Genomic DNA, 10,000 nt, shown 5'->3' with positions numbered 1-10,000 from the left:
TTACTATCGCGCTGAGGAGGATTCGCAATCAAAGCCAATTAGCTAGGAAGACGATTGGCCACGCCCTATCACGCGACATGTGATTAGCATGTAAATGTCGCCGCGCGTGTCAATAGTCACGTGATCAGTCTCGTCACGTGCCTAATAAAAAGAACAAAGTGCTGTATCATATTGCATCAAAATAGAGTCAAAATACAATGTGTGACATCATGCTTGTGTATGTCACGTGACATTGTTAAGCTACTTATCAAATACATTGTGTTACTAACGATGTAATGTCCGAGAGTTAGTATTGCTTTAGTCGATTGGCATACCTACAAATGTCATGCGCTGAAGTCGTATACAACAGCCGACTCAGTAACTCCTTCATCAGTCTGTCTTTTCCGTCTTCTCTGTTCGAACTCGATTCCAACGAGCACTTAAAAATCTGCTCAGAACGCCACTGACCGTACGCCTGTTCGGTCGTCAATGCCCAACTCTGAGGGCCAAACAGCAACAGCCCAGATGAGACCTCGGCATCTCGAGCAGACAGACGTTCGCTCGAATCGTAAGCGACCATCCCTTCCAACATCCTTCGTAAACTCGGCGAGAACACATCCGGCAGAGGGGGGAGGCTAGCGATTGTGTAAGGAACCGATCCCATCGGGAACTCGTCCTCCCGTCGACACAGCATCTGATACACCATCCTACCCAGTCCATACACGTCAGTCTTCGCATATATGTCTGATAAGAACACGTCGTGATCAACAGGAGGACCGTCCTTATAACTCTTGACGATCTCGGGTGCCCATGCATTCGAATTTCCAGCCATCATTTGACCAGACTCCACAAACTGTATGGGCTTTCTCGTTGTGAGCTCACCCCCACGATACAGACTCCGTGCATGCCCAAAATCAGCTAAAACGACCTTCCACTGGCCGACATCCAAAAACACATTGTCGGCCTTCATATCACGATGACAAACGCCGTACTGTAAGAGATGATTGATTGCAGACCCTAACTGGATCAGTAAACACAGAATATAATCCTGTTCGAGACCGTATGGAGGCGTGGGGTTGGCTTCCTTTTTTTGAGCTACAAACGATCTAAGAGTGCAGACGTACTCTCTCATCACCATGAAAGTGGTTTTGCTCGCTTGTTCGAGATGCACGTCAAACTGTGGAGGAATCATGTACCTCAAGAACTGATTGAACGGTCGCGTCGAGCCGTGAAAGTGATGGAGGATCTCGGCGATGTTGGGATGTTTGGGCAGCTGGAGGGGCACGTCGTGCTCTGCCCCGAACTGACCCGCAAGAAACGTAGTCATACTCTGACCAGAGCCGTGACCTGCACTGCACATGTTGATGAGATTAATCATTACCTGAACAACAAAAGTATGACAGAAATGCACGGTATCCAACTGGCATTACATCTATTACACATGTACACACATAGACAAACACACAGACAGAGAGACAGACAGACAGAGACAGACAGACAGAGACAGACAGACAGACAGACAGACAGAATCAAGTTTATTGTCAACAATCTTCACTACTACAAACAGTTATTGTTAAAATGAAATGTTCTACTTGTAGTCCGAGACTATTGCTAATGAGTAAAACACTGAATGTCTCTATCTACTCCCAAAACACTGTCATCTCCTAATGAGCGCACAGAAAGCCTTGACAGCTTCCGCAAAATCACTCTGCTGTTGCATTTTTGAAGAGTAATAGACAGTCTTTTCCTCCAGAAGGTTTTAAACTCTACCGCAATTCTTCTTCCATCAAAGCCTCTCGCCTTCTTCCCCAGTTCATTCATCAGCTCGTCAGCCTTTAAGCCCCACCTGCCGAAGTGTTCAAAGACGAGTGGGACAACTATAGGCTTCGATCCATCCGCAAGCGATTCCTCTGAGTATTTTTTTGACTTTGCTGCCTCTCGTTTAGCTGCTGCATGGCCACCTTCTCTGGCTGCACCTTTAATAATGTCTTTGCTCCAAGGGTGAGCTATCAAAACATCACATTCTTTTGTGATCCCAGTGTCAGTGTCGTAAAGCGTGATGTCAGGCCGGTTTTCGTTGTCTACAAATCGCTGTCTCGGTTCTATTTGATGGGGAATGAGTAAATCGCTTAGGCAATCACTCCATGCAGACACTATGGAGTTATGCGTCCACACAGGTCCACCTCCATATTTACATGTCAAAAGGTGGTAGCCCTCGCGATCCAGCTCAGTTCCACAGTCACACGTCTTAAGCAGCCGGCTGAAAGGCAAACCAGCACCCAACCTCATACAAGACGCTACACAAAATTCATTCGGCTTCAGTGCGTTCTTGTCTGAAGTTGGTATTACCTCTAGCCATGCTCCAGCTCCTTTTCCGTGTAAGGACCTGATCCTTGCAACATGTCTCTCTGAGTTCATGCTTTTGATAACTTCTTCTGATCGTTTATGAGAAGCGTCTACCGTCAGGCGATGTTGCAATTTTCTAGGGTATTCTGTCATCTGCTCTAAGGTGTGAAACTGCTCGTCATCATCTGCACCCGACTTGGGTGGTAGTTTTGCCACCAATGTACGAATAAGTTGTCCTGTATTGCTACCTTCAATAAACCGTTCTAAACGATCTTTCAGAGGTGGAAATCTCAATGGCAGTTCTTTCAAAGAGTGTGCCCATGACGCCAGAAATGCTAGGTGAGCCATCTTCTGAGTTGATGATAAGCCAAATCCGCCGAACCCGACCTTCAGAGTGGCCTGGCTCCATCCGGTGTCATCCAATTCGTTCAAACCAACCATGTCAGTGAAAGTAGCCCTTGTAAGGTGGTCATGACAAACAGCTGCATGCAGTAACCTGTCAGGTGGCACAGTCCTAGCCAAAAAATTCAGCCTGGGGACATGACAATGTCTGAGCAAAAGGAGGCCACACTGAGGGTCGTCAAGTTCAAGTAGCTTTGAACACAACGAGCTGCCCATGTTAGCCACAGCCAGGCACCTAGACTGAACATAATCATGATTGCCTACAGGTGACCCCAACACGTCGATTCCATCTTTGCTAACTGGGACACCAGCGCTGAAATTATCAGGAGCAGTGGGAAAATACAATTTGCATTTTTCATCTTTGATTTCTAGACCGATCTCAGAAAGGGATGACAGACCAGACAGACAGACAGACAGACAGACAGACAGACAGACAGACAGTATATATATACATATGCAAATGGAGTTTCTGTTTTATGACAAAACACTTATAGGGGCCACTTTCAAGGTCCAGGAACTGACCCTGATAGCACAGCATCCAATATCTGCTTTAGCGCCACAAAATTTTGCATGACGAATCTGTGAGTTGCCATCTGACATCCAATAGAAAATGAACAGGCTATCTGATTCTGGTAGAAGTGTCTGGTAACGTTCGTATGGTTTTGAGCAACGTCATGGCTGTATTCCGAAATTCGGGAACCACAGATTGCATGACATTGTGCCATACCTGTCTCATATTTCTCGGGCCACGCTGGGCCCCTCCACTAGTGTCACCATGCAGTCAAAAGTCTCTGCTACCTACAGAGAGTTTCTATACAATTAATTTGCGTACTAGACTTTGCACATCCGTAAGTCATTCACGGAGAACTCTCACCAAATCAACCATTTCTCAGATGAATGCTGTCACTTCATGACACAACCTTTTGCAACTGTTTACTGCAGACATCTACCGTAACGAAGAAATAAAGCATTGAGAGCACCTGTGTGGGCGTGTTTAGTACCCTTATGAGTAACTCTGGTTGCTGGTTAGCAAGGAAGACCAATACCTGTGTACTTTTCAAAGTACAGACTTGGACAAAATTATAGGGACACCCCGCTGTGGGTATGTAGTAACACAATAATTAGGTCACAATTTACCAACTATCAATATTGTTAAGAACTTAATAGTTACCGCATTGATTGTTAGGTTTCTTGAGAATACTGTAGACCCTAAATTGTTTTCTTTACGTTTCGCATTGCCAAAAACGAGACCTAAAAGTGTATGACGTCATGGCTGTGTAAGTGTCGTATGCTCGACTCTCTGATTTTGTTTAGTGGCTTTTAAAAAAGCCGGTTTAAATAACGCAAAGGAAAATTAAAGCCCTTCACCAGTTTCTCAGTACCGAGTGTTCATGCCTCTCGCCCTCCTGATTGCGTCCAAACGTCACAGAACACTTTCTGCCAAGTTCCGGACACGCGCGGCTGGAATCTGCTGCCACGCCTCTTGTAGAGCATTCCAGAGCTCAGCTGCAGTTCCCGGTTTGCGACGGTTGGCAACAGTTTTGAGTTCATGCCAAAAGTTCTCGATTGGATTCGCATCAGGCGAGTTTGGCAGCCAGTCCAACAGTGTGACATCATGCTGGCGTAGCCATTGTCTTGTTGACCGAGACGTGTGGATTGGCGCGTTGTCCTGCTGGAAGACAAAGTCGTCTCCTATCAGTGCCGCTGCGTCTGTAAGCATGTGCTCTTCCAGAACCTGTTGGTACGCCAAGCTGTCCAAACAACCTTCCAGTTTCACCAGAGACCCCACACCATGCCAACACATTGATCCCCACATCATCACGCTAGCTGCGTGCTGGACCGTACAATCACAACATTCTGGGAGAAATTCCTCACCTTTGCGACGCCAAACATACAGAGCACCATCGTTTCCTATGCTGACTTTTGACTCATCTGTAAAAAGAACAGATTTCCAGTCATCCAAAGTCCATTGTGTGTGAGCGGTTGCCCATCCCAGTCGCAAACGCCGATGGTTTTCTGTTAGCAGTGGGTTTTTTCTAGGCCTCCGAGCGTTTACTCCTGTCTCACTGAGACGACGATGGACTGTTCTACTTGACACCTGCTTGCCGGTTTCATCAGCTAGCTGATACGAGAGCAGTCGTGATGGTGCTCTGCGGTTCTGCAGTGCCATTCTCTTCAGTCGATGATCTTCCCGGATTGTCGTTGCCTTCCCACGTCCAGATCGTTTTTCATAATCGCTGCTGCCATGGGAAAGCTGTTGCAGGCACTGATGAACCGAATTCCTGGAGTGGCAGACAAAAGCTGCGATCTGACGCACAGAATGGCCAACTGAGTGAAGGGCTTCAATTTTTCCTTGCATTTTCGGACTCAACTGTTTGCCTCAAGGCATCACTGCAACTCGTGAAATATCGCACGGAACAAGACTCTGCAACTGTGTGCAGATGAACGTTCAGGCTAACTTATCGCCTAAGTTTGGCGGTCTCAAGGGCAGCGGTTTTAGTACAGCTGACATTTTGGCGGCAGCAGTTTGAGATTTTGCTACGTAAAACGTGGACCGGAAGTGGCATGTCAATGTTCTTTTGTTGCTATAACTTTTTTAGTTTTTGTCTTAGCAGGATTTTTTTGTAAGTAATTAGTGTCGCATGATTTTTGAATACGTTGAAGTTTGTTTATTGATTAAAATGGCAAAACAATTCAAATTGTGATGACATGCGCGAAATCAATGCGCAAAAACAGATGATTCGCCTTTTTTCATAATGTTGCTATGAGGACCCACAAAATTGCTTTCACTCTCTACTACAGAGCATTCTTAGATTGTATGCCAAGAATGAGCATCCAAGAGCGATGAACGTGTACAAAGACAAGAAAAGTAGGAATGGCCGTCTTCCTTCTTCAAAGCAAACTAGATGCGCAGTAGGTAGTAAGTAAAGCTGCAGTCTTGAATGCAAGCTATGTTACATACTAACAATGGCGCAATCCATGAAAAAAGAAATTCGAAAAACATTTGGTTTTGCTAGAGAAAAATTCAGTGCCACAGCTAGACTAGACACAAAAATGCCAGGTGTCCCTATAATTTTGTCCAAGTCTGTAAGGATTGTGAGACATATGGTGGCGAGTTGTGATTTATTGACTAAAAGAAACTGGAACCCCAAACTTATCACGCAAGTATCGACTGTGTCAATACAACCATGGAGCCTCAAAAGGGGACCCTTCTTACATTAGTTCATAGATTATGTCTCACTGCATTTTGGGTGCTTTAGGAGCTCACCGTAAGGTTAAACCTAAAGTATTTACTTCCAAACAAGGACACAGAGTAACTCACACGGGGAATCGTCTGAACAACTCGTGGTCCATTCTCTGCATGTGGCTGGCTGGACCGTTAGCATCCTGCAGGAAGATACTAGGCCTTGTGTCTTTTCTTTCAGCAAGTTTTAGTATTTGGTGAGAGTTCCACTTTAACTTCCAGTTACACGCTTTCATGTATACAAATCTGTGCCAAATTTGTGACTCCGAGCCCCAAACTTGAGTCAATAGTCTCATCATCCAGTGAGACCCACACAAACAATTGAAATGAGATCAACTAATGGATTCCAAATTATTGAATATTATGATGAGATCATCAGCTATAGAATCGTGAGCCATGTGTGAGCCAATGTGTGATCGGCTAATAAACACTTTAGCTATCTATGTGTCTATCAGCAGCTTGTCAAACCTCCACACTTGTTATTTCATGTCCAAGACTAGCAACATCCAGTAACACTAACTCCCTCTCAGCATGACCAAATCAAGCCCTGACCACAACAAGTAAGTCACCACTAGACACCCTAGAAGCCACTGAATTGCTTTAAGGAGAACTCCCACGATTTTCAAGTTGGGGTCAGATACAAGTCCCTTCCATAAACCGACAATTCGAAGGGACATAGGTTTTGTGCGCGACAGCTTCACGGCAGGAGAAACGCCGAAAGAAAGGGGCGTGTCGGGTAAGCGAGGTACATGACGTCATTGGCGCAAAGCCACACACGCATGCCATTGGGTTAGATGCAGTTGCGGACAAATTCGAACGCATACGCTTTGTTCTTTTCTGTCTGGTGTTCGACCTTACAGTTTCGAGCCAGAGTACAAACCTACTCAGCGTGAAATCAACGCAGTTGAATACATTGACGGCCATGACAGCAGACAGATCACCAGTGAAGATCTGTCTGATGAGAACGAAAATCGAGTTAGGAACACTGCTTGGTGCAGCTGCAACAGGTGTTCTGTAATGCCTAGCGTAGCTGAGTTCTTGTGCTGCCAGGAAGTGGACGAACTAGAGTATAGGGTGGAAGCCTCAGGATCTGATCTGTAATTATTACACAGTATGAGAACTTCCTTGCTGTGTGTCTCAATGAAGACGTTCTTCGAACAGCTGTAGTCTTAATGACCGATTGGCGACAAGATCCCATCAGAGAGCCACTAACTTCCAGGCGAGTAGCACCTAGACGAACTTGGACAGGCTTGCCTATGTAAAATTTTCACGCAGGCTGCTGCGACTAACTGTGTACAGGTAATTTACTTGCTGAGTGCACGAGAGGCTGGGCAAGGGTATCAGGTGTGTCACTCCAGCATGCGTTGTAGGACTCAAAGTGATCTGAACAAACGCGGCTGTTTTTTGAGCTAGGCGGATCCACCAGACGTAACTTTGCTAGCCATGATTCTAGCAAATCTGGCTTCTTAAGAGGAAGCCTGAAGAAGCTGACACCTCTGGCGATGTCGCTGCTGTTGTGGCTACAGCCAAAAGCAATGCAGTGGACCATTTCACGTCGAATAAGCCAGGTAGATAGCACGCCTTATGCACGACACGTGGAGGTCATGCACCAACTGCGTCATCAACCACGCCTACACTAACACTCCCTCTTTTTGCGGTGCTTTTCCTACGTTACAGAAGCAATGCAAGGAACTCAAAGTTTTCGAGTGCAGTCAAGATAAAAAAATCTTGTATCTGACCCCAACTTGAAAATCGTGAGAGTTTTCCTTTAATAATCCCTACAAAAACATTAATATTTACTATAACAACAAGACCTGGGGTAGTAGGTAGGTGACTGCCTCCTTGCAATGCAACATCTATTTGTGACAATCTCGCTAAACGACAGGTTCAATGCACGACCAACCTGATCAAACTAGAAAGAGTTGACCATATAGAATGCTACAATCCCACAATACAAACACACTCCCACACACTTAGTGTAGTAACCATCTACTCAGGTCTGCCAGCAGCTAGCGCATCATTTATGAAAAGAAATTCGTCGCCTTTAGCTTGCATATTGATGTTACCAAACGGAGTCTCTGCTATGTGTGTACACACACATTATTCATCAGTAAAATGGTGCTCCCACCACTAGTCAAAACAGAGAATGAATATGTGATGTTATCTCACTATAGTTTGTGTTCCTGCTCTGTTTCGCTATAAATGCTTGTTCAAAAATGTAACGTACACAATGTAGGGGTGACTACGCCCCTAAATCAAACCACAGTAATCAAACAAACTACACAAAACAACTCGCTTTACATATTACCTTACATAGAAAACACGTCATTATGGACGTACGGGACTACAGTAGAACACCGCCTTATGACCAGCCCAAAACTAGGACCACCCCGGAAACGCAACCACTTTCCTCCAGTCCGAAGCTTTTCAAGGATCTCTGTATACATTGTGTTCTCCAAAATACGACCACCTCAGAAATTCAGAATTGCAACCAACTTTTACAGTCCCTCCAACCATTCTTAGCCGTCGCAATTGCAGTCAAGCACATGCGCACTCCATCCATATTCCTGGATAAAGCGTGAGAAAATGGCAGCATCAAGCTCTGCAAAACCTGTGAAAGAGAAAAGGAGTGTCGCTTGAAGAGAAACGGAGACTAGTCGATGAGAGTGACAGAAAATGTCAGCGGCAACTCGCTACAAAGCTTGGCATCGAAAAGACATGACGAAAGGAAAGACCCAGTTTTGCATGTGACTTCTATATGGTAGAACTCCGTCTTACTCTAGTCATTTCTAGTGTTACAGACATTCCATAGAAGCTTGTTAATTAATGGGTAGGGTTAAGGTTAGGGTTGACAAATGGACAGACAAACAGACAAACAAATGAACAGACAAACAGACAGATTGATAGACAAACAGAAAGACAAATGGACAGACCAACAGACAGACAAACAAACAGACAAATGGACAGACCAGCAAACAGATTGATAGACAAATGAACAGACAAACAGACAGACAAATGGACAGACCAACAGACACACAAATGGACAGACCAACACACAGAAAAATAGACAGACAAATAGACAGACAAACAGACAGACAAACAGACAGACAAACAGACAGACAAAGGGACAGACCCACAGACAGACAACTGGATGTCCCATGTGGTAAAAGGCGTGTGTTACAAGCAATATCCGGGTTCTAGTAATGTGTGCGTGGCCTATACACCCCCACGCAGATTCAGAACAGAGACCACCTCATAAATAAGACCAACAAACCATAGTCCTGAAGGTGGTCATAACTCCGGAGTTCTACTGTACTGTAGACACGTGGTATACATAACACATTCTGACCTTCAGTATGAGTGGTCCGTATCGTTTGTGTTCTATTCGAAATACCAGAGAACACGCGCCCTCTCTCGTCCCGTCCTTCGGCCGATTGAGCGGCTCGTCCTCTCTCAACCAATAGTCGACGTTGTAAATCCACTCCAGCCCCTCAACACACAACTTGTCTCCCTTCACGGCTGGCATGTACCCCATCCCACACTGCGACATGTCCGGATTGCTCACATAGTTAATACCCGTACACTCCGATATGTCAGTTAATATCAACCGGATCAGTCTTTCTTCTAACCGAGGCGGAAGCGAACCGTCGGCATGAATCACAGCGGATGCGACCGCACTCAGCCGCTCCCCGTTAATATTAATACACGAAGCTGACGTCGGTCTACACCGTTGAAGCGTCTCGGTACGTTCAGACGCATCAGGTGGTTCGGATGCATCGGTTGGTGTTTCCTGACGAGCAACGGTTTCTCGAAGAGCAGCAGCTTCTCGTACCAAATCATTGCATCTTGTCATCAGCGCCTCATTCTCTTCCCTCGCTTTCATTAGCTCGTCCATTAGCGCCTTGTTTTTGTCCTCCAGTTTGTCAATGTCCGACATTCTTTCCGTTTGAGCTACAATCACCTCGTTCAGCATCATGTTCTTGTACTCCAACTGCTCGTGCTCATGCACTGACTGCTGCCGTCCAACGT

General features: G+C 45.6%; 3 protein-coding genes across 3 annotated transcripts in view; all 3 read right to left on the bottom strand.

The window, feature by feature from the left end:
* The window catches only part of LOC134193161 (reversion-inducing cysteine-rich protein with Kazal motifs-like), a 9,106-nt gene extending 9,059 nt beyond the window's left edge, over positions 1-47 (bottom strand). The window contains exon 1 of the mRNA XM_062661964.1: positions 1-47. This exon is cut by the window's left edge and continues 153 nt beyond it. The gene's annotated coding sequence lies outside the window, so the exon portion shown is untranslated.
* A 98-nt stretch (positions 48-145) lies between these two features.
* LOC134193001 (uncharacterized) overlaps positions 146-10,000 on the bottom strand; it is an 11,566-nt gene continuing 1,711 nt past the window's right edge. The window contains exons 2-3 of the mRNA XM_062661777.1: positions 9,321-10,000; positions 146-1,360 (exon numbers count right to left, since the gene is read on the bottom strand). The exon at positions 9,321-10,000 is cut by the window's right edge and continues 654 nt beyond it. Of these exons, the coding sequence (XP_062517761.1) occupies positions 287-1,360; positions 9,321-10,000 (1,754 nt within the window). The 3' untranslated portion in view covers positions 146-286. The remainder of the gene's footprint in view (positions 1,361-9,320) is intronic.
* On the bottom strand, positions 1,375-3,239 carry LOC134193002 (uncharacterized). Its single transcript, XM_062661778.1, has one exon. It carries the CDS (start codon positions 2,941-2,943, stop codon positions 1,591-1,593), a length of 1,353 nt encoding a protein of 450 aa, XP_062517762.1. The 5' UTR covers positions 2,944-3,239; the 3' UTR covers positions 1,375-1,590.

This window comes from Corticium candelabrum, chromosome 17 (assembly GCF_963422355.1).
Source record: "Corticium candelabrum chromosome 17, ooCorCand1.1, whole genome shotgun sequence".
Lineage (NCBI taxonomy): Eukaryota > Metazoa > Porifera > Homoscleromorpha > Homosclerophorida > Plakinidae > Corticium > Corticium candelabrum.
The sequence above is the reverse complement of the archived record's forward strand: the minus strand, read 5'-3'. Positions and strand labels throughout refer to the sequence as shown.